At 42.0% G+C, this 26198-nt stretch overlaps 1 protein-coding gene across 1 annotated transcript in view; it reads left to right on the top strand.

The window, feature by feature from the left end:
- Positions 1–26198, top strand: part of LOC129742071 (proteoglycan Cow) — a 445000-nt gene that overhangs the window by 403877 nt on the left and 14925 nt on the right. Inside the window, exons 7-8 of the mRNA XM_055733918.1 lie at positions 1575–1700; positions 1815–2016. Coding sequence (XP_055589893.1) covers positions 1575–1700; positions 1815–2016 — 328 coding nt within the window. The remainder of the gene's footprint in view (positions 1–1574; positions 1701–1814; positions 2017–26198) is intronic.

A 26198-nucleotide genomic window follows, 5' to 3' on the forward strand; every position in this document is an offset into this window, starting at 1 on the left:
GCAGTCCAGTGCAATCCGGACACGAAAAACGGCAATCCGGATGTGAAGAACCGAATGAAGAAATCCAGAAGGGAGAACAAAATGACAGCTGCATGTAAACATTGCGCTCGTTCTCACGCACACCTACGTATGGAATAACTCGAAACCCGAAACTTGCTTTTTTATTCTGACGGTTCTAGAGCCAAATCCGGAATCAAAAAAAAAATACGCCATTAAATTTCAAGGGTTTTCAGATACATAATGATGTTGTATTTCATTAAACTTCTGTTTCAAATAAAATGACAGTTTGGAATAAAACCTTTAAGATTCTCCTTCAACTTTTGTTTGCATCTAAAAGCACTCAATTAGAAGTTGGTTCAACTTTGGCTTGCCAACTTTTCCACTAACCTAAGGAGCGAAAGCACGTCTTCAATCTTTTGCGATTGGTTTCGCAAAGATTTGCCCCAAATGTTGTTGATTTTTTCTTCTCCCTCTGTTTGCCAGAGACGTTGAAAGCCACCCCGAAAATCTATCAATACAGATAGAGGAGGGTGGCGAAGCTTGTAGCATAGCCCAATTCGATTGGATTCGAGGCAAGAAGTTGCAAGTCAAGTTGAGATTTTTCTTCTTTAAACTTGCCATTTGCTGAAGAAAACTTTGACTACCTTCCTACCAAAAAAAAACCGGTGTTGGGAGCTTGCCAAAAATGTGTTGGATGCTCTTAATCGAATTAGTTTGTCCTCCTTGCTCCGAGCCCCTCCCCGAAGCTTCAATTGGCGGCTCAGTGGCTTAAGAGTAATTCGCCAGTAGTTTAACGAAATTTTGGATGACAAACTTCTCTATGTACCGAAGCACATGAATTGAACTGGTGCATCGGAAAAAAATTTTCCCCAAAATCGTCCATAAAGGGGTTCAACTGTTCAACTTTAAAACTTTTCTCCACTTTGGGGAGATTATTGAATCCTCTGGACCATTCAATTAAAATGTCAAACTCTTTACTGTTGTTAGAATATTCATGAAATTTTCCCGGCGGGAAACAGAAACCCCCTCGAAAATGCTGCTTGGAGAAAAATAAGAGGGACTGTTTCGCATCCGAAGAGATCAATCGATTCCCCGTCCATAATGCTCCCCGAAGAAATCGAAAAGAAATGAACATATTGCTGTTTGATTTTGTTTTCGCCCCACCAAAAATTCCAACCAACCAACCTGAAATCCTTCAACTTCTCCCCCTTGAAACGAGAGAATCCTGTTTTCGGTAAACCTCTATCGCCCACCATCATGGTGGGGTTCTGAGCAAATCGGTGTCTTCGTTGTGGCGTTGTTTTTGTTGTTGATGGTTCTTTGGTAGAGGTATGTTGCTCATGAATTTCGAATGAATTGGAGTTTTCGTTATCGAAAATGATATTCCAGGTTTCCTTGGAAAATTGATTTCGGACTTTTTTTTTGCTTCAGTGGAACCTTTATTTAAAGTCAACCGCAATACTTGGAAATGTGCTGTCTTCGATAAAAAAAACCGCTAAGAATACAATTGTATTGATTTTTCCTTGTTTTAGACTAATTTTTTTTTTTTTAATTTTCATTCTCTATTCCAACAGCTGAAAGAAGAGAAAAACCGGCACTTCAACCACATCAATTCGCAGTACACATTCACCCCGGAGGATATCAAGTACGACAACAAGCATTACAAGTACATCAAATACACTTCGTCGTACAAAAATAAGGTAAATTTTTTATCAATCGAAATCCTTGAAAAAGAGGAAACAGAGGCGTCGAAACGTCGGACACAGCAACAAAGTGAACCAATTAAATTCTAATAAAAACATAATTCCCTGCAGCCTCATCAACAGCAGCAAACTCAGCAGTACGATTCGTTCAACAACAATATTAATGGCAACAACGTCAACAACAATCTGCCCTCGTCGTCATCGAGCGGAATGCGATCGAGCGAGGACAAACATAAGATCCGGGGCTACAACGATGTGCTGGATAAACCCGTCGTTACTGGTAAATCGATGAAGTCGGCCAACAATGCGGCACGTAAGTATTCTTGGTTTTGTTTGAGTAAATAGGTTGATCCGTGTATTTTTTATCTTTATTTTTACTGCAACACTTTTGAAATATCCGAACAAATTTCGCTTCACGAACTGCTTCATTCCAAAATATGTATACATCTTAGGGCCATTCAAATATTAAGTAACACATTTAGGAGGGAGAGGGGGTATAACAGCTTGTTACGCTTTGTAGATTTTGGATGGAAAATCTGATGAGAATGTGTTACCTATGGGAGGAGGGGACGGGAGGGTGTGTTGAAAACGATTGAAAAGATTTCATCAAACTTGATTAAAAATCAAGCAGTTTATTTTTTACCCAGTTGGTAAAATTTGTAAACTAAAAATAATCTAAAATATTATGCGAGTTGAGAGGAGAGCCTGAACGAATTGATTGAAATTTCAAGCGAGTTGGGAGAACAATTTAAAATTGTAAGGCGAGTTAAGAGGACAGCCTGAAAATAAAAGGCGAGTTGAGAGAACAGCCTGATCATATCGATGGAAATTTCAAGCCAGTTAAGACGACAGCTGGAAATTGAAAAGCGAATTGATGGGACAGCCTGATCGTATCAAAAGAAATTTCAAGCGAGTTGAGAGGACAGCTTCAATATCTTATCAAATAGATAATCATGTGGTTTAAGAAAGCAGCTTAAGATAAGATAAAAATTTAAATTAAGTCGAGAAGAGAGCTTGAAATTTAAAACAAAAGTGGTACAAGCTTGAATATCTCTGTAGGGTTCTCGTTAACTTGAAATAAGGACACAATCACGTAACAAAATAGTATAATTTATTTAGAATCTTTGAGTCACTTCGTTCTGTTTTAAGTCTGCCAAACTACTCATCTTTTCCCCCAGTCGGTTAATATGTTTTTTAAAACATCTTAAAGACAAGACCCTACAACCCCCCTTTTTTCACTCATTTTAAATGATATGTGCTCACGTAAGAACTTTTACTAGACACAAAACACCCGACGTATTACAGGACACGACACTTAACGTTCTTTCTTAACGGGGAAAGGGTTTAAAATTACTTTTTTTGTCGACCGGTTTCGGGCTAGATGTTGCTCATCTACAGGACGATGTCCGACTGACCTTTCCCCGTTAAGTAAGAACGTTAAGTGTCGTGTCCTGTCGTGTCGTGTTTTGTGCCCCCTTTTTTTTCTTTTTTTATTACTAATCATTGCGGTACATAATCCTTAAATTTGATTGGTTCTTTCCTGGGGCGCCTTATTGGTTGACCTTCTGCATCTTTTTTACTACTACCCGGATCGGAAAATTGGACCGAAATCGGTTGGATTTCAGTCCGATCAACCCGTGAATCGGTTAGAAATCTGACCAGAAATCCAACCGAATTCAGACGAATTCAGTGCTCTGGTGACACAACTTTCCTGACGACGCTAAGTTTCTGCGATTGAGCTGTCAAAATAACCAAATGGTCAGGAAAATCTAACAGAATTTCAATAAAAACCGGACCGATTTAAACTGACAACTAATATTTTGACAGAAATCGGTCCGGTTACGAATTTGTTCCGATCCGGGTAGAACTGACAGCTTTCAACTCGGGTATTTCTTCATTTCCAGAAAGCAGTATCGTAGTCTCTTCCTCAGAAATATCAGGTATCACTGTTCTAAATCGTCTACAAATTTGCAAGTAAACGTTGAATTGGAAGCGGAACATGATGGTGTATTTGAAATTGGCTTAAATGAAGTTCTAATGAATGAAGATGTACTTACGTCCTAATAGCATTTCTCATTTGGCGCAAACGTCCTTAAGGTCAATCGATAAGTTTGATACCAAACAACTGATTTGAACATCTCACATCTTCAACAATTCATTCGGAGTTGATTGTAGAATAGCTTTAGACAACAATCTGATCCATCCTATCCGTGGGAATTACCTTTCAAGGAAACCTGGAATTATTGCTGTCTACTGTTGGAGTGACCACAGCTGAAGAGTGACCATTTGCAATCCACCTGGACATTTTTGGCCACAACCTGAGGCGCCACTGGACTTTCGAGGAGTGAAAAAAATCATCCATTGCTTTCAACTGTTTTGGCTACCTCTGTAATAACAAAAATAACACTAGCTGTTCACACAAAGAAAAGTGAAGCTTATTGTACTCACCAGATACCAATTTCCATCTTCTCGCCATGTTTGGATTGCTAAAGATCACCACTGCAGTCTGCAGACAGTTTCCGTTTCTTTTCCCGTATATTTTCAACACTATCGAAGCACTTTTCGTGACGATGCATAACTTTGTGAAACCACCTTGCCGAACTGTTTATTTATTTTGCATCGTTTTGCAACACGGCAATGCACGGCAGAGCAAAACGACGCAAAAACCAAATAGCACTGAAAAATGAGAAAGTCGTCATACGTCCTAAATTCAAACCATTTTGATAAAGTTATCCATTGATCAACTGAAACCAAGTTTTTACCAAACATAGAATACTACTTTATGAATAATTTGCAGTCTATAACACAAATTTGTCAATATTGGTTCATACGACTTAATCAAAAAAAAAACTCTAGCTAGAATTCGCCAATCCTCGCCTAATTCTTGGGCAATTTTTAGTCGCTTGAGTATCGTCCGATTCTGCCTCTCCACCTCTCCGTTTTGTTGAGGCCAGTAAGGAATTGTGTTGACCAGTCGAATACTCATATCTTCACAAAATCCTCTGAACTCCTCACAAGCGGCGCTGAACTGTGGTCCATCAGCGCGGAGTGTTCTCGGAACAGTAGTATCGTTTCTGTCGCATCAGTTCGTTCCATCTCACAAGCCTCAACAAAACGGCTATAATAACACTTGTTTACAGCATTTTTGAACTCAGTGAACTGAAGGTCATTTCCAATGTAAAATCGGGCGCTGAATCCGAAAATGAAATTCAAAAAAATCTCGGTAGAACCGTTTTTGAGTTATGCTCCAAAAATGAAATTTCGGAAAAATTAAAAAAGTTCTTGTACTTAGATTAAAATATCTCGGACGGCATAACAGTAATTTGAAATCTCTTTTTTGCATATTGAAGGTGAATAAATCTATCGATCATCTGAACACTGTTTTTGCGTTTGACCAACAGTATTGTTGATATTAGTGACTTTATTAGTGTCAAAATCTTGCGTTGAAACAAAATTTGCTCTAAAAAAATTCGTTTTTTTATAATTTTTTTCCTCATAAAGTCACTAATATCAACAATACTGTTGGTCAAACACAAAAACCATGTTCAGATGATCGATAGAAAATTTATGTACCTTTAATATGCAAAAAAGAGATTTCAAATTACTGTTATGCCGTCCGAGATATTTTAATCTAAGTACAAGAACTTTTTTAATTTTTCCGAAGTTTCATAATTGGAGCATAACTCAAAAACGGTTCTACTGAGTTTTTTTTTAATTTCATTTTCGGATTCAGCGCCCGATTTTACATTAAAAATGTTGGTCAGTTAATCAAGTTCACGATTTTTTAAAAATTTTGTAAACTAGTGTAATCGATGATTACCAAAAGCATTTGTTCCTCAGGAAGTGAACCTAAAAAATCGACAGCAGTTTCTTCCCAAGGCCCATACAGTAATTCTTTCCTTATCATAGGAATTGGTGGAATTGGAGCTCTACATCGTAATCCATGTTTGGCCACCAAACAGCACAACGTAAATGTGATTTCATCATACGCATTCCGATGTGACCCTCATGTGCAACTCGTAGCACTTTATCACGAAGTTCAGTGGGAATAACGATCCTATCCGCTCTAAGTAAGACGTCTCCACAGCAACAAAGTTCATTGGTTACCACCTTAAATGGCAACGGCAAACTTCCTAAATTGTCTAGGTACAAGAGTTCTATAATCTGTTTTATTTGAGGATTGTTTCTCGAAGTACTTTCGATCTCATCCCATCCCAATGCTGCTATCGTTGCAGCTACAAGTGCAACATTTCTGATCATCAATTCTTCATCGGTATCGAAAGGAACAGGTCGAAGTGTTCCTAAACGTGACAAAACCTCTGCCAAATTCCTTTCACCTGGTATGCAAATAATTTGTAATCGGAGGTTTGAAACCGCAAAATCCAACGCTCTGTTCTAGCGCAAGGTCTAGAACGTTCAGTGAATAAAAACTCCAAAGCTTTACAATCCGTCAATATATCGAATTCACTGCGATACAAATATGTGTAAAATCTCTCAACACTCCAAACTATTACCAAAACTTCTTTTTCTGTTTGACAATATTTTTTTTCGGTATCTGAGAGAGACTTTGATGCACAATTGACAACCCGACTTTTACCAGAGGCATCAGTCTGCAATAGCAATGCTCCTAAGGCCGATGACATAGTGAGTGCGATGCGATGCGAACCGGCGAATGCGATTCATTACGGCGAACTTCATTTGATGAAAATGTATGTGAATCGCTTAAACCTGACATACTCAACGCGGCGAAGCAGATGTCAATTTGTTCCGCCGCTCGAGTTCGCATTGGCCGCGTTCGCCAATTCGCATCGCATCGCTCTCACTATGTCATCGGACTAATCCTGTTGGGCTAGCGTCTGCCGTAATCGCAGCTCGATCCTGTTTGTTGAAAAATCTTTGTCATAGCTGTTTTAATTTCTTGAAAAGATGTTTGTTCTTTTTTCGTCCACTATTATCTTTCCGTATAAGAGCTCTCAGTGGCTCATCAAGAGTAGCTAAATTGGGAATGAATTTATTCAAATAATTTGCTAATCCCAAAAAAACTTCTAACCTCAGCTTCATTTTCTGAACGTCGAAAGGATAGAATGGCGTCAACTTTAGAGGTTCATGGAAATATGCCTTCAGGTGATAATGTATGCCCCAAAACTCAATTTTACTAACACGAAAAACACATTTCGCCCAGTTAAACTGAACATGCCATTCCTTGAAACGTTTCAAAACTTAATCCTGTCGTACTTCATGTTCTTGCATATTGCAACCTTCGACTATAACATCGTCTATATACCAAAAGGTGCCCAGACAACCTACTTATATGTGGTCCATGACCTTTTGAAACAACTCAGGAGCAATGACTATTTCAAAAAGAAGTCTTTTGAAGCGAAAAGCCCCTTGTTAGTTATAAAAGTTGTTATATCTCTTGATTCTGGTGCTAATTCTACCTAATAAATTTAAAAAAAAACTATGATTACAGTTCAAAAGACGTATTTTAATCTTTTATTATTTGCTCACATGTAGAAAAGCATCTTTAATATCGAGTTTGCTCCAAATCTTACCACGTCCAAGTCTGATAAGATTCAGCTGAAGTCGAAGCAAGTCGAGAGGACAGCTTGAAATTTAAAAAAAAAAATTAAGAGGTCAGCTTCAATATCGTATCTAATTGAAAACCAAACGGGTTGAAAGAACAGCTTGAGAAGAGATTCAACTATGTAGGTAGGCGAAAGAACAGCTTGATATTTAGAAAAAGTGTGTCGAGAGGACTTTCAAACTGAACCACATAGTTCAAGTTAAATGATCAAAATTACAAGCGAGTTGACAGAATAGCTTAAGATTGAGAAAAAAAAGTCGAAAGGACAGCTTCAAGAAAAAAATAGATTAAAATTGAAAATCAAGCGTGATAAACGAACAGCATGAGATATGAATTAACTATTATGCGTATCAAGAGAGCTCCTGGAATGTTTTTTTAATTTCAAATGAGTGGATTTCCACTTGAAAGGGTTATGATTCCGTACAAAAAAACAGAAAATGTATAAGTGATTTTTAAGGTAACATTCCGCTTAGGTGACCAATAATTTCCTAGAAATTATAAACATTCCAAGATTGCAAATATGTTCTCCAAGACCTCACGGAACTCTTTTAAAAGCATATAAATACTTTTATTTTAAACGTGTTAAAGCTTACAAAAGCTCTGTTCACGAACGTTAATTGAGACGAAAACATCGAAATCTCGGGATTAATTTTCTCCTTAAAAGTTCATGAGTCATACAATTGGGAAAAAAAGTTTTCATTTAAAGACTTTTATCCTGCCAAATGTGATAAAGACACTAATTATGCAAAAATATATTTTTAGAACTCCAAAATTTAAACGAAAAAATGCGTTGCGCAGTGTCAGAGATGCTACAGTTTGAATAAAAAAAGTCGATTTTTGCCGAATTTTTGTACTTCATGATCAAATTTTGAGCAAAATTTCAGCTCAATCAGACTTAATTTAGATTTCATGTTATCTCGAAAAAAAAGTTGGTTAAAAAACTATACTTTCTTGGAACTTCTCGGACAACGGTCCATGTCTCAGAAATTCGATTTTTTTGCGAATAAATGGTTTCTAGAGTGTCCGTCCCGGGATTTCCCGGGCGGGAATTCCCAGGAATTTGAAAAATTCGGAAATTCCCGATTCCCGGGAATCGTAGTTTCATTCCCGGGAATTCCCGACATGTATGAAATTCTTTCTCTGGAAAAGCCTGGAAGATGTTCTTGTTGAAAATGTAATCATACAAAACTGATTGAGAATATGCCGATTCCTGTGGCAGTAGAGATTTTGCTGCCATTTGGTACATTTTTTTTATATTCGAATAGGTAAGTTTAAAAAGATTATATGTATTTCCACACCGTATTCATTGAACGAAACCCCCAAAAGTTCGAAAAATATATGAAAAATTGCGTAGCAGCCTGCTACATTACATTACATCGAAGTGCATATATTTTACATGTTTTTTTAATATTTCCCGGGATCCCGGGAATTCCCGGGAAACAGGCCACCAGATTTCCCGATTCCCGGGAAAGGGAAAATGGCCGGGAAATGGACACTCTAATGGTTTCCCGATCTCAAGGTTTTATGCATTTTTGCATTATTTGGCAACAATAATAAAAACTCGATTTTCCCGATTCCCTTTGGTCTTGTGGCGTACTTTACCGCCGATCCCTTCTTACGTCAGCGCATCGAATGTTCCAGAACATTCTCATCGAGAACATTCCACATCCAGAACGCACGACGCTTGCGCCGGCCAATCAGCGACGCGACAATTGCGTCAGCCAATCAGCGACACGCAATTTCAGGTAGCAGCAATTACCGGCGACAGACAATAGCCGGCTACCAACAACAACAACAGCAGACGACAGTCGACAACGGAAGCAGACAATAGGGAACAACAATAGCAATAACATACAACCAACTGCATGTACAATAGCGTATACGACACATCCAATCTCTCACACACACATACACACCAAACAGTATAAATAGCAATAGTTGTACATAGAATATGAGTATTAATAAAGTTTACGTCAAACAGCGAACACGCGTTTGTTAATCGATTCCGATAATTTGGACCCCCAAATTTTGGTGACCCCGACGTGATTAAAAGGAACCAACCGTGGCATCAGTAAACCAGTGCATCTAGTGGTGAAAAAAAAAAACTCTCCTGAGGAACATCAGTGAATTTAGTAGTGAAAAAAACCACCATGGCCCAAGACGGTGCGAAAGGTGACCAGAAGCCGAGCGTTCTCCTTTCGGAAATGCGCCGCCTGGGTGGTGAGGGGTGTTCGGACAACGTTCTTTCCAACTTGTGGCTCCGTGCACTGCCAGTCACAGTGCGTTCCATCATCGCAGCGATGCCAACCGCCTCATTGGACGAACAAGCGAAAGTGGCCGACAAGATTTTGGAAGTCCCGAGGAGTGATCCGCCATCCGTTCACTCCGTCGAACCGTCCGCATTGGAACAACGCATCGAGGCACTTTCTCGCCGTCTCGACAAGGTGCTTGGTGGAAAATACCGCAGCCGTGAGCGGCCGACGTACCGAGATCAAACCCGATCTTCAAACCGTCGCTCACAAACGCCCTCCCGGTCAACCAGCTCCCGCCGATGGATATGTTGGTTCCACTACCGACATGGTGCCCAGGCTCAGAAGTGCGAGAAGCAGAGAGGAGACAACGCCAACGTGCCGTGTATATTCTACGACGGCAAGTTGAACGTGTACACCCGGCCAGCAAAAAATTAATTTCCGTGCAATCACCCGATTGCACGCAACCATCCGAAGCCTCCTTCGAACCAGCACAAGCCGATGTATCCAGCATGGAACTAAACAAGGACATCTTGCGTATTCACGTGCACGATCAGCAATCAGCACAACAGTTTCTTATCGACACTGGTGCTGATATTTCCGTGCTACCACCGACACCACGAGAACAGCTTCACCCTTCACCGTCTCATCGTCTCTACGCAGCAAATGGCAGCCCCATACAAACTTATGGCACCAAACGGTTGCAATTGGACATCGGACTCCGCCGACCATTTGTGTGGATTTTCACTATCGCCGATGTGAAATCCCCGATCATTGGAGCTGATTTTTTGAAGCACTTTGATCTTCTGGTGGATCTGAAACGCAACAAGCTGATTGACAACCTCACCAACCTGCAAGTGAACAACATCAACGCTGCCTCCGAGCCAACGATAACCACATTTGATGTGAACTCGCCCTTCTCAGACATCCTGAAGGAATTCCAAGACATCACCATCCTGAATATGAACCATCACCCGACCAAGTCGAACACCGTCCATCAAATCATTACGACAGGCCAACCAGTTTTCTGTCGCCCCCGCCGGTTGCCACCCGACAAGCTGAAGGAAGCCAAAGAGGAATTCCGTTTCCTCATGGAGCAGGGAATATGCCAACCATCGAAAAGTTCCTGGGCCAGTCCTCTACATATGGTACGCAAATCCAACGGCAAATGGAGACCGTGTGGTGACTATCGGAATCTCAACGCCATCACCGTTCCCGATCGTTACCCAGTGCCACATATCCAGGACTTTTCCAACATCCTCTATGGGAAATGCATTTTCTCATGCATTGATCTGCAACGTGCCTACCACCAAATTCCCGTAGCACCGGAAGACGTACCGAAGACCGCAATTACGACCCCGTTTGGCCTTTTCGAGTTCAAGTTCATGACATTCGGATTGCGAAACGCTGGTCAAACTCTCCAGAGGCACCTCCATCAGATTTTAGGCCACCTGGAATATGTTTTTCCGTACGTCGACGACTTATGCATCGCCTCCGCCAGCGTCGAAGAGCATGAACAGCATCTGCGTCAAGTATTCCAGATCCTGAGGGAAAACAACCTGACCATCAACGCCAGCAAATGCCAAATCGGGAAATCTGAGGTGAAATTCCTGGGTCATCTGATCACTCCTGAGGGCATCAAACCAAACCCGAGTAAAGTCGAAGCTGTGATGAATTTTCCTCAACCTACGACTGCCCGGCAGATGAAGCGATTTTTAGGAACAATAAATTTCTATCGTCGTTTCCTACCCGGCGCTGCCGCCCAGCAACAGTTGCTCCAGCAAATGATTACCGGTAACATCCGAAACGACCAAACACCTCTGCAATGGAACGAGATCACCCTCGCAGCATTCCAGCAGTGTAAAACAGCTTTAGCTAATGCTACTCAACTCGCTCACCCATCGGCCCAAGCGAAATTAGCATTAGACGTCGATGCTTCAGGAACAGCAATTGGCGCTGTTCTGCACCAAATCACCGAAAAAGGATGCCAGCCACTCGCATTCTTTTCCCGCAAATTGAAGGAAGCCCTACGAAAGGCAAGTACATACGATCGTGAGCTCTACGCAATGTACGAAGCGGTCAAGTACTTCAAGGACACCCTCATCGGACGTGAGTTCTGCATCTACACCGACCACAAGCCACTCACTCACGCCTTTCATCAGCGCCCTGAAAAAGCGACACCAACCCAAACTCGTCATCTAGGTTTCATCAGCGAGTATACAACGGATATTCGGCACGTTCCCGGCGAGTCGAACAAGGTTGCCGATATGCTCAGCCGTATTGAAACCATCTCGACCACTAGCGAAACAATAGACTTCGAGCAAATGGCCACCCAGCAGGAAACCGATCCCGAGCTACAGCAGTATTTGCGATCCCCTCCAGCAAATACTAGCTTACTGCTGAAGAAGCTCAAGTCGCCATTATCCTCCACACCGATCTACTGTGACATCTCCACCGAAGCCATCAGACCGTTTGTTCCGAAAGAATTTCGGCAAGCCATCATCAGAAAGCTTCACAATAATTCGCATCCAGGCATACGATCAACGACACGACTTGTCAGTGATCGATATGTTTGGCCATCGATTCGTCGAGATTGCAAGATGTTCGTCACACATTGCCTGCCCTGCCAGAAATCTAAGGTACACCGGTACAACAAAACGCCAGTTGTGCAAATTCATACCCCATCGGATCGTTTTGCACACATTCATATGGACCTCATCGGACCCTTGCCTCCATCGGAAGGAAATGCCTATTGCCTCACGATGATAGACAAATTCACCCGTTGGCCAGAAGTCATACCAATCCCAAATATGACTGCCATCACCGTCGCTCGAGCATTCGTTAACGGCTGGATCTCAAGGTTCGGAGTACCAGTCAACGTGACGACTGATCTTGGTCGTCAATTCGAGTCGGAGCTCTTCCGTGAGCTGAACACTTTACTTGGAATAACGCATCTTCGCACAACGCCATACCATCCCCAGGCAAATGGGCAAATCGAGAGGACTCATCGCCAACTAAAAGCAGCGATTATGTGTCACCAAAACGCTAGGTGGACAGAGTCGCTACCACTCGTGCTCCTCGGAATGAGAACCGCCCTCAAGGAAGACCTCCAAGCGACGATCGCTGATCTCACCTATGGCACTTCATTGCGTTTGCCAGGTGACTTCTTCGTCGAAAATCAACTGAAACAACCGTCATCGGAATTCGTGGCCGACCTGAAAAAAGCCATGAATAAGCTGCAACCAACGCCTACGACCAACCACGCCAAGAATGCCACCTTCATCCAAAAGGATCTGCAAACCTGCAGCCACGTCTTCGTCAAGGTATGTGCCATTAAACCTCCACTCAGTCAACCTTTTGATGGCCCATACCGAGTACTTCGCCGGAAGAAAAAGGTATTCATCATCGACATCAACGGCAAGCGTTCGCCGATTTCAATTGATCGCCTGAAAGCCGCATTCATCGTACCCGACGAGCCAACTTCTTCAACCAACTCAACCCAGCCTTTGGATGTCACCGATGACAGAACCCCTCCAGTTCGAACCCGTTCAGGACGCCAGGTCAAAATACCATCCAAATTCTGGAACCATTAAGGGGGGAGTACTGTGGCGTACTTTACCGCCGATCCCTTCTTACGTCAGCGCATCGAATGTTCCAGAACATTCTCATCGAGAACATTCCACATCCAGAACGCACGACGCTTGCGCCGGCCAATCAGCGACGCGACAATTGCGTCAGCCAATCAGCGACACGCAATTTCAGGTAGCAGCAATTACCGGCGACAGACAATAGCCGGCTACCAACAACAACAACAGCAGACGACAGTCGACAACGGAAGCAGACAATAGGGAACAACAATAGCAATAACATACAACCAACTGCATGTACAATAGCGTATACGACACATCCAATCTCTCACACACACATACACACCAAACAGTATAAATAGCAATAGTTGTACATAGAATATGAGTATTAATAAAGTTTACGTCAAACAGCGAACACGCGTTTGTTAATCGATTCCGATAATTTGGACCCCCAAAGTCTCCTTTAGGTGTTTTGGAGAGTTATAATATCGAAACTTTAAGCACTTTGAGGCACCCCTTAATGTAGTCTGTAGAATATGACATCTAACTTTTTTCTCTGCAATCTGTAAATTTAATTTTTTTTTTTCAGACAAATCGGTGCTTTTTTAATATTTTTTTTCTAACGTCTAAGTTTTTGCTACAGCACTCGACAAATTCAAGATAAATTGAAATTTTCATAGTCACTTAAAAGAAAATCCAAACCTGTTCAAATTTTAGGATCGAATTTGCAAAAATCTTGAAATTGTGAAACAACAATAAATTTCGTTGGGCTCGTCCCAAAATCTAATGACGACCATGCTAAACTTCAGGAAAAAAATCTAAAAGTAAGAATCATAGCGAACGAAATAACAGATTAAAGAGTGTATTCGAAAAATACCACATACCTTTAAGAATGAATGTATTAAGAGTTCAGAGAAAGAACGGTTTTAAAATTATGATATTTCTATCGGCGGGAAGAAAAATCATGCGCTATTTAAAATTCTCGATGCTCGAGTAAAAATAGAAATCTTCCGAAGTACCGAACTGCACCATCGGAAGTTCACAATCTCTTTCAAGCCGTTCTGTTCAAGTCATTCCAATGCACATTTCAACATTTAATATTGATGCAGCTGCTGTAATCAACTTCTCATGTTGGTAAATATTACTAAAATAAACTAGTTCGATTCCTCACTGGATCTCCTTTATTGAAGCACGATTGAAGAATATACAGTGTGTACACCAGCAAGCATCAATACATCTTGTTTTCTCAGCTGTGCACCCAAAGGACTGCACTTAAGTCCGGTGCTGGTGAATAGACACAAGAAAGTGAAACGTAGATGGATTTTCCTATAAAATCTGTACCAAACAATCTACGTTATCATAAGTCTGTTAAAAAGAGAGCCAAAGATAACCTCGACCATGTTAGTGGAGAAAAAAGTGCGCCGAGCAAAAGTTCAGCTAAAACCTTTAGCAGGGGTGGAAACTTCCATCAAGCCACTCGACTCGACCTGGAAAACTGTATTAGTGAAGTTTGGTCGACAATTGATCAAGTATGGTTGGAACGAAGCAGAGGATGGTTACGAAGTGCTACTCAGTAGATCAATCTTTCCTACGGCCGTCAATCGTCCTTACAACTCGTGGTGTGTGGCCGAGAATGGTGATCTCAGAGCAGTAATCTTTGTGAACAGCAGTGGACTACATGGGATTGATGTCGACGAGCTCAAAGACTTGGCGGTAGATGATGGAGACGAATTAGCGGGTGAAGCAAAAGTGCTACTGTTTCGGGATAGCTTCGGAACCAAGGCTTTACGCTTCGACGCAGATGACTCGTATTACTATTCAGTGTCATTGGAAAATGGGGAAGTGAATGTAGAGTTAGAAGACATTATGAACGATTTTGGAGACGATCGGGTCGCACTTGTTCTGAGAAAAAACGAACTCCCCACCTACCTAACGCGAACAACAGTCAGTGGAACAATTTTTCATAAACTGTCACAATCGGACCTCCAAGTGGATAAACAATTGAACTTGAATTTGACCTCAACCTCGTCGAAGATTTTTCAAAGCAATGATCTCATTCTGTACGTTTCCGAGCACGGATTGAATGTTTACTCCGTTGAAAATGATCAGTCAGTTTTCAAATACTATTGTCCACAATTTTCTACTACGTTTGGTTGGAATCCAGACTTGTTAGAAACTGTAGTAATAGTGAACTCCAGCGATACTAGAACGGCTTTGATTGGGACAGGTCCCTCGGGAATTGAGTACCTTGAAGTATCGGAACAATGCGTAAGTCATGGTTTTCCTAGAGACAAGGGCGTAAACTTCAAGTACGCTAAAATCGCTTCAGCAAAACAAGAAGCCAATGAAATCAAAGTACTGGCTTTCTATAAAGGATTTCTGCAGGAGATAACGTTAGAAGTTCTAGACGTTAAGACAATTCCAACAACGCCAAAAATTGACAGTGATACTGCTCCAGCACCAAATGTGATCAAGTTGAAGCCAAGTTCCAAGGTACAAATTACGGCAAATTTTCCAAAAAAAATTCGTTGGCTCAGGAATAGCTTCGACGAAAGCTACTTCGAGAAAGCGGTTAACAAAATAACCGGACAGCTGGATTTTTCTTTCCCTTTGATCGATATGCAAGATCGCATGGGTCTACCGATCAAGCTCATGGCGTATTACAGTGTGCGTTTCAACCCTAGTGAAGTGGCTGAAGGTGTGCTCGGACATCACTGGAGTATTGGAAAGGATTGTATTGTTGTCAACTATCACGATACGGTGTTCGAAGACATTCATGAGTATTATCTGGTGAAGGATCAGGTACAGATTCAGCTGGTAAGGAAGTATGATGAAGCTTTTGCGGATGAAATGAAGTTTGGTATTCTTGGTAATGATGAGATAACTGTGGAGTTTAACATTGTTGACCAGAGATGGATAGTCAGCAACGGGAAGCTCCAATACGTTTACGGAGGTCATCCTCAGAGTATGGAAACAATACAAGGCACTCAGAACTGGTTCGTTGCTTCATCTTCTACCTCTACGGGTGTAGAAAATCCCCTATCAATCGCTGTTCAATGGAATTTAATTCAGATCAGGCATGTAAATCACTCCGATATACAACTTAACTTCAATTCACCGAACCGAACCCACTACCGTTCCGGAACTCCGCCGAACACAGTCCGATAAGTGCAATTTCTTAAAAAACCTGCATACGGCCCAATAAAAAACAACTGCTGCTTCTGCTGTTTTTATTTACGGACCCCGATACTCCCATCAAAACAAACACGCCCTATCCTGCTTACTCCGCTGAAGATTTGCCGAGCTACAAAAAGTAAACAACATCATTCTCCATCTCGCTCCAGCTAAGAGGATCCAGGTAACGTCAACATTCTAGACCGGGAGCCCGGGTTCAAAAAAAAATTTTAGTGACAGCTGACAGCTGAAGCCCGTGAAGCCCATTTGACAAATTACACAGCAGCGCCACCTGAACGTCAACTTTGGTAACATTTTATCAGGAAATAAGTTTTCACAATGTCGAATCTATGTGAAAAGTGCGCTAATACTTTTGATGGGGAATTTGTCAAATGCGGAGTTTTTTGCTCGATTGTTGTTTGCCTCAAATGCTCGGGTCTGCATGAAAACTCTCGCGCGGATCTTCGCAAAAATACGCATCTTGTTTGGATGTGCAACGGTTGCAAGTTGATGATATCCAAAGCTCGTTTTTCTAATGCTTTGATTTCAACCAACGTTGCAAACAATGCTTTAATTGACTCCTTGAAGGATTCACTTAGAACTGAGATCCGCGAGAGTATTCTACAAGAAGTCAGGAATGAACTACGTTCTAACCCTCCTCCGATAAACGTTTGTGCCACTCCTACTCTCAAACCAAGAGCTGGTCCTTCCATGGGATCCGCTGCACCTACTTCTGCTCATCTTAAACGTCGTCGTGATAAACCACTTGTTATCGAGAACATCAGTGCACGTCAGCCAAACCTAATGTGCGCCGTGGGTACCGGTGCGGCTAACAACGAAATCACGATTCAAAACCATTTGTTTACGGCATCTCCCTCATTCTGGCTCTATCTTTCTGGTATTGCTCCAAGTGCGCCTGAAGAAAACATTCTGCGGTTTGTGCGTTCCCAACTAGGTACAGATGAAGTTCAACTAAAAAAATTGGTTCCCCTGGGCAGAGAAGTTAGCACCTTGTCATTTGTCTCTTACAAAGTTGGAATTTCTCTTGACTTTAAAGAGAAAGCTTTGTCATCAGAGACCTGGCCCGCTGGAATTCGTTTTCGCCAGTTTGTAGAGAATACTTCCGAACGTTTTTTTCCCAACCCGAAGCAGCCCCGTTTGGAATTCAAACCGAATCAAATGACACCTTTCGCGACTCCAATTTGAGCGAGGCGACCAACTTCGATAATCAACCGTATCAAGAAACTCAACCCGCCACTGCTGATTCTTCTCCGCCATCACCCGCTCCATTCAGCACATCAGTTCTCGCTCATTCCGCCACAACGAACTCAAACGCCCAGCTAATGGTGTATTACCAGAACGCCGGTGGTATGCGTACCAAAACCAATGAGTTTTTGTTAGCACTGTCTTCATGTGACTATGATGTCATCATGATAACAGAGACTTGGCTGAAGAACGACATCGGCAACAGTGAACTAGCCTCTAACTATAAGATCTACCGTAATGATAGAAATGCCAACACAAGCCATCTAAGACGTGGAGGAGGTGTGTTAATTGCAGTTCGACATGGTATAGACGTAGCCTCGGTTGCGATACCAGGCTGTGACCACCTAGAGCAAGTTGTTGTGCGAATCAAAGATCGGTGTCGCAATGTCTATTTCTGCTGTGCCTATTTTAGGCCAAACAGCGAAACTGCCATGTATGCATCTCACATGTCTGCTCTCGAATTCTTGACGAATATGATTAGTAGTAATGATATAATCGTCTTGGCTGGGGATTACAACCTACCGAATTTGCTTTGGACCTCCGACGAGGATGCAGATGGATTTTTACCAGTAAACGCCTCCACCGAGCAGGAGCTTGCTGTCATCGAATCGACGATAGCCTGCGGGTTGTCTCAGATGTGTTCGCTTGCGAACGCCAATGGTAGAATTCTAGACCTTCTGTTTGTGAATAGACCCGATTTAGCTGATATTTTACACCCTCCAAACGCAATTTTAAACACCGACCGACATCATTATCCAACTGTTTTACTGCTCGACTATTTTTCTGACGAGCTTACGGATCCCGTTAGCTCGCATAGACTAAATCTAGATTTTATGCACTGTGATACCGACCGTGTTATGGAATTGTTACTGAACACAAACTGGCAAATACTTTTCGAAGGTCTGAACATCGATGTTGCTGTATCAACCTTCTATGATCATCTCTGGGACGTCTTACACATTCACACGCCGCCTAAACGACTACCCCGACATCAGCCTTACAAGCTCCCTTGGTGGAATTCTGAGTTACGGAGGAGCCGCAACTTAGTTCGCAAAGCCCGTAAACGCTACCTTCGAGACCGAACGGACCAAAACAAGTCAATGCTCTCAAGGCTAGAGATTGCATATTCGACTCTTCGCAACGCTGTTTTCAACCAATATATTTCTAACATCGAACGCAACGTGAAGCAAGATCCTTCGACATTCTGGAAATACATCAATAGCCGCCGCCTTACTAATTGTATCCCATCGTCTATGACGCTTCAAGGACGCACATCGGAAAACATCAAAGAGTCAGCTGACTTGTTTGCAGATTTTTTTAGCAGCGTGTATAGCCCAGTCACTCCTGATTGTAATAATGTGTACTTTGATACACTTCCTAGCTATGACATCATTCTACCGCAACCCGTTTTCAGTGAACAAGAAGTTCTTAAAGTACTAAATTCTCTTGATCCCTCGAAAGGATCTGGGCCTGATGGGATTCCAACATCGCTTGTTGTAAAGATAGCTGCTTCGCTTGTCACACCGCTGTGCATGATTTTCAATCGATCGATCTCGGAAGGTACTTTTCCTACTCTGTGGAAAATCGCATCAATCTCACCGATCCATAAGTCAGGAAATGCTCATCGTGTGGAGAATTACAGGCCAATATCGATTCTTTGCTGCTTTTCCAAAGTGCTAGAAGTCCTGATATACGAGAGAATCTACTCAGCAGCCTCTCCAATTCTAACCGATGTCCAGCACGGGTTCATCAAAAAAAGATCAACCTTGACTAACTTAATGATTTATGCCAGCGATTTGCATTCTGCAACAGGTAAAAAACTGCAAGTGGATTCGATATACGTAGATTTTGCTAAAGCTTTCGACAAAGTACCTCACAGAATCGTAAGAGAAAAACTTGATCGATATGGATTTCCCGAGTGGGCAACTAAATGGCTGTATTCGTATCTGCTGAATCGTAAAGGCTTTATAAACATTCGTGGGACTCACTCCTCCGTATTCGACATGCCGTCTGGTGTTCCGCAGGGTAGTCATCTTGGACCGCTCATCTTCGTGATTTTTATTAACGACCTGGCAACATTCCTTCAGTCGCCGAAACTGCTGTTTGCAGATGATCTCAAAATCTACCGGACCATCGATTCGATATTGGATTGTGTTGCGCTTCAGGAGGACGTCGATCGATTATTAGTATGGTGTGGATTACACGGTATGGAGGTTAACGCCGAAAAATGCAAGTGTATAAGCTTTTTCAGAACTAGAGCCTCTGTTGTCTACGACTACGGTCTAAGGGACACCTCTCTCGAAAGAGTAAGCTTTATTAAAGACCTCGGAATAACGTTTGACCAAAAGCTCTCATTTGTTCAGCACACCGCGACCACTGTAGCCAAAGCCTTCGCTTTGCTCGGCTTCCTGCGTCGGAATACACTCAGCTTTGAGGACCCGTATGCTTTGAAAACAGTTTTCTGCTCATTGGTACGCAGTGTTCTGGAATATGCGGTACCGGTCTGGGCACCCTACCACTCTGTCCACAGCGAAAGACTCGAAAGGATTCAGAAAAAATTCCTCCGCTACGCCCTGCGACGATTGCCATGGCAAGATCCCGTACGGTTACCACCCTATTCTGAGAGGTGTGCCTTGCTATCAATGACGTCTTTGAGCCAAAGAAGAACCTTTCTACAGCGCACCTTCGTTTACGATATCTTGACAAATGCCGTTGACTGCCCGCAATTGCTTCAGAGATTGAACATATACGTTCCAGCACGCCGACTGCGTAATCAAACCATGTTTTGGCTGCCAAGAAGCAGGACTGTCTTCGGACAGAATCACCCACTCTTTCGATGTTGTGAAGTTTTCAATGCTGTTTCTCACTTGTTTGACTATCATGTTACAAAATCTAAGTTTAAATGTGCAATCCGTGACGTCACCTAACCTAATTGCAATGTAATCTAAATATAAGCTAATCTTAAACAATCAGTCTGTATGACAATAGTCAAAGACTCCAGAAATAAATAAATAAATTACAATCAAATGAAGCTTCTTTCCGAGGTGAATGATCAAATGGGGACCAAAGTTGAGTTAGGCTACATGGATAGCCAAAATGGATTACAATTATTAAAAACCATTAGCATTTCAACACCGGACTATGATCAAAGCTTAAATTTAGAATATTTATTAGAGGGTGAGCTTCAATTTCTGCACAAGATTCAGCAAAACGGGGAAGATGATGCAGTAATCGGCTTCCAATACAGCTCCACCAACAGACTGGAACGCATCGCTCTACCATCTAAGACATTGTACACTTTCGAAGAGGCTGCTCAATCTGTAGACACAACAAAGTTTCAACAAATTTGGTCCAGTATGTCAGACTTTTCTACCGGTCCCGGATATTCCCTGAAAATAACACAGAACACTGACCGAACTCTAATGACGATTTCATTGAAAGACAACTCCGGTTGGAACACATTCGTGGACAAACAAGAGCTCCAAGTGCCATATTTCAAAGGTAGTAAAATCAGCAGCTACCAACCTCACCTGAAGGAGAAATATTTTGCCATTGTGGTAATTTACAATGACAAAAACAGTGAGAAATCGGACATCTATATTCACGTCTTCAACAAAAATGATACCAAAACATGGGTACTGGACACAATCGAACGAAAAAGTTCAGCTGAAAACTTTAGAGCAGACTTTCATGATGATCACTTTATGTTTTTGTCTGAAAAAAGTATCTTTTACGAACGTTGGGAAACCGATACCCAAAAGTGGCTACAAAAGTCTCAACAGCTTCTCAAATCACCCGAATCTATAGTTTTCATAAATCGTGGTATCGTGCACCTAACAGAAGATCAATTGTCTTTGATTCGGTGGAACGAAACAGATAAGGTCGTAACAACTATTTTAAACAAAAGTTCAGATGAAGTTAGTTCCAACAGCTTAGACAGCTTTGCTAAGCACATCGAAATTTGTGGAGCAGCTCATGAAGATCAAACAAAAATAGCCAAGCAATTTTGGGATGATTTCAAAAATTTAATAGGCGGCAACTCTTTGGCTTTGTATAACAATCTTCTGACAATGCGTACAATTAGCATCGATGGGAATGGTTTGATTTCAATGAAGGTTCAGTTTTATTTATTGGATCACACTTTTTCAGTTGTTCAACGACATTCGATCAACCTTGATGTGGAAAATCTAAAGGATTTAACGATAACCCTGGATTTGAGAGATGAGCAGCTAGATATGCTCAGTTGCGATTTCAAATTTTTTAAAGACAAGAGTCTAAATAAATTCAAACTAAAATTTGTTAAGGCTCTGGATACATTCGGTAAACCCAAAACACCTTCAACTGAATTCCAGCTAATCTTAGACTACGCCGAATGTCAAATTCAGCTTCCATTGAACTTCGACAAGTACATGATGCAAGTCAATAGAGAGGGTATCATAACTGGTGGATACAACGTGACGTTTGATGGACATGCAATAACGTCAGCAAAAGTGGACCCAGAAACCTTGAGAATGAATCGTTGGGAATTACCAATAGGTTCCGAAGCAGTTCTCAGTAAAGCTTCGGTCGATTCCAAAATCAGTCTATGTTCTCAAAAAAATGGCAAACACTGTAAGATCTTCAGCACGGTTGCTGCTTCCAATATTTCAATTAAATATCCGCACTACGTAGTGTCCCAAAACCATTCCAATGTCCAGCTCGTGACGTTTCCAATAAACTCGGACGACGACCGCATGCCCTTGACCTTCCCAGGAGAGATTGTTCGGGCCTCTTCAACGGCACAAGTCCTGGTCACAACCAAGCTTGCTGATAATACAACCGTTATTCGACCAGCCAATACGCTACACGACCAGCCCCTTAGCGTCAATTTGATAACGAGAGAAACGGTAGAGACTCCTTATGAGCGTTACATGGTCACGTACCAATACAGCGAACCAGCCTTGGTCAATCGGTTGATCGTGTTCCAGCAAACGAATGTAATACCGGGAGAAAAGGAGCAAAAGTTTGGCTACTTTGAGGAACGGATCAATCTCGCGAACAACGATGCCTCGACTACTGTGAGAACTGCTTCCGGTGAAGTGGTTAACCCCGAATACATCAAACGGTTGAACGACGAACAACAGCACAGAAACGAGGACCAGCAAAGCCGAAGCAAACTGGACCCGGATGATGTTCTGTTCGACAGGAGTGGAGTGTACGACATTCTCAAGCTGACACCGTACAGCAAAGCGCTGAATGAAATACATTTTTTGGGCTTTGAGGACTACGAAGATGCCACCGAGTGGACGGTTAATGGAAAGTCAATTCAAGATGGTAGTAGAATCGTAAAAGATGGGTTCGCAGGGACCGGTAGAAATTATCTTAGATTGAACAAAGATGACCGGTTTGTGAAAAAACTTATCAACGTTAGGTACACAGACGATTACGTTATAAGTGCCTGGGTCAGAACCAATGAAAGCATTACGCTTGGATCGAATAGCACTTGGATGACGTTCAGAATTTTTTGGGATAAATTTAACGGCGTTTTCAAGCACTCTATTGGGGACTGGGTTTATCTAGAAGCTGTGACTAACAAAGCTTACTTGAATATGAACAACGGCAATCAAGATGCTACCCTGACAATAACTCCTAATGTGGCTATCGACATGGACAACGTTCGAATCAGTCCACTCAACTACGCTTTCGAAGCTACGATCTACGATCCTCGCAGCTCTCAGATAACGGCCAAATTACATAACAATGGACAAGTTTCGCGCTTCCTCTACGACGATTACAATCGACGTATTGGAGAGTTGGATGAACTCGGGTCGTTGGAGTATTTTGTTAGCTATTCGAAACCGACGCAATACGAGTCGACTGTTTCAGAATCATCAGGGTACGTTCAAGAAGAAGGTGGGGTCAGCTCCCGTATTCAGGTGAAATCAGGCCGGGGTTGGTACGAAATGTTTTCACCGTATTCGTTGGAAGACAATTGGGAACTAAGCCAGAACTCAGAAGTGAACGCTGTGAGCCCAGGTGAAATTTCACTTAAAGGAAAGTTGAGTTTTAAGCAAAACTTCTTGTCAAATATCATGATGAGTAGATTTGTGTATCGAATTGATGGTGAACAGCTATCTTTCCAATTCGGACACATACAAATGTATTTAGAAAAGGACAAAATAACCATCGCTGGTGTTAGCTACACCATACCGAATTCAGCTGAACTCATAACTCTTCAAACACCTAAATTTGTCACAATATGGATCGACGGACGCATCCTTGTAGAGTTCGAAAATCCAACGGAAGTTTGTTGTGGTAGTCCAAAGGTTACCCTTCAAAGCTCTGGAACTTTAATAAGAGGCCTCATCATTATCATATCTGAAGCAGAAGTTTGTGTAACATATCTGAATCGGAAATCGGAACCTGTTCAAGAGCTAATACTCCGAGACTCCGAAAGCATTTCAGTTCGCCAGAAAACGTACGACGCTCTGGGACGCCAGATTGCGGAAACTGTTTGGACTACACTACCGCTTGATAAACTAAATGGGAATATTTTTAAATATCAACTCAATTTCATTGAAAATGATAGCCCCGAAAACCACACTAAATTCTTCCTGTACACTGGTATGGTCAAAGGCTCAATCGAAATAGGAAATGAAATGTTCCAAGGCTTCCCATACTCACAGATTGAGTACTACGACAACCCGTTGAAAATTAAACGTAGACTTGGAAAACCTGGAAAGCAAGACTCGGTAAGAGGTAAATTCTTCCACGAGTACAAAATAGCTTCCGATGTTAGCCTTATAAAACTGAACTACCCTGAATCGAGTGGCTTCACACACGAAGAAGAAACTAAACCCGATGGCTCAGTACACGTGCAAGTTTTCAACAGCAAGAACAAAAAAATTGCTGAATACGTAAAGGTCAAGGATTACAAGAACCTCCTGACAACGTGGTCGTACGATAGCGACGGAAATCAGCTGCAAATGCTGCCACCCAATTATTACGAGGATAAACTGAGCTCAGCGAGTTTCACACCTGAGATGACAGTGATCTTCTCCGAATGGTCAACTACTTCGACGTTCAACACCACCACTAAGCTGATTACTGAAAGAACAACACCGGATGGAGGGAGAGTTGAGTTCATCCACAACGATTTCAATCAGCTAACCTATCAGCTGCACTACGGCGAAACCAACGAAGTCGACAAGATATCCTACTATCAGTATAATCTTATGGGACAAATGTGCGAAGCTGGTGTTTTGGAGGCTACGCCAGAAATTGTACAAGCCCTAAGGAGTGATACCTTAATAAATAGATATACATTGAGGAATAAATACTTCAATCCGAAGCACATGATTCTATACGACTACGGTCAAAGTGAGCAGAATCCAGCACTGAGGGGTCGAATACAGCGAACCACAAAGCGAAACAACGACCTGACCCTCAGCGAGATTCAATTCTTCGATGAGGAAGAAAACGTACTAGAAAAATCTTTTGTACTCTCCACCAACAATCAATCGCTGACGATAAAGTACGTGCGGCAAAACGAACAAGTCCGTGAAATTCACTATCCCGTTGTTATTGATGGTGAACCTTTAGTGATAGGATTTGATTACAATCTCAAAGGAGAAGTATCGCAAATCTTCAGGAAGCAACAAATAGGCGAGAACATCATACGACAGCCCATCGTAGCCTTAAAACACGACGGTGAAGGCAAGGTTTCGCAACTAGAGCACCAATACGGTAGCGACACGTTCAATCAGACCTACAGCTACGTCAGTCCCGGTTATCTTGAATCAATCGATAACGAATTTCTCAGCGAAAAACTGTACTACACCGAGAAAGGTTACGGTCAGTCAACGACAGGGGACGGGAGCATCCTTCGTACTGAGTTTAGGGCGAAATGGCACGACAGATGTAACCAAAACTTGATCCCACTGACCGCCAAAGCATTGACGTCGAAAGAGTTTAAGCTTGACGATGCGGAGACATGTTTCGACGCACTACGGCGTCTGAGTTATGTCGATGATTCGGGAAGACCTACCAGAACGTTCTATCCGGATTTGGAGCTGGCTGTTCCGGTTAAATGTTCCAAAAACCTCCGATGGCAACATATTTCAACGGCATTGCTCGAGAAGGGTTTCCCCGTGGTCTACGGTCACGCTTATTCCTACGGTAGTCACATGGAAATGACGTCCGCCAAGAGTTTTATCGGTGACGAGAGAAACACGTTAGAAGATCCACTGAATGAGCAAGGGTTTGGAAAGTTGTTGGGTACCGATTCTGGGAATCTGTGGAGAGAACTTGTAAATGATGGTATAATCAGTACCGCTCATGGAATAACTGGTCTTTTTGAGGCTAGTGCGGACTTTTTGTCGATTGATCCGTTGGATACGGTAGCTCAACGAATTGCTTTGAATTTGTTGATTAGTTCTGATTTTAAATTCAATTCATCACTATGCAGTATCTGGTTTCCTTCGGAAGAGAAGAAAGTTAAAAAATGTTTGAGCTCCATTGAACAAAAAGTTCAAAATGCAAAACTACATCACAAATTACTTAATGCTTTGAAAGGTGTTAGTGAGAGAAGTAAGCAAAATATTCTACTTAAAATAAAGGAGTTTCTAGTAACGACCCTAGGAAACTCACCAGCAGA

The sequence above is a fragment of the Uranotaenia lowii genome, chromosome 1 (genome assembly GCF_029784155.1).
Source record: "Uranotaenia lowii strain MFRU-FL chromosome 1, ASM2978415v1, whole genome shotgun sequence".
Lineage (NCBI taxonomy): Eukaryota > Metazoa > Arthropoda > Insecta > Diptera > Culicidae > Uranotaenia > Uranotaenia lowii.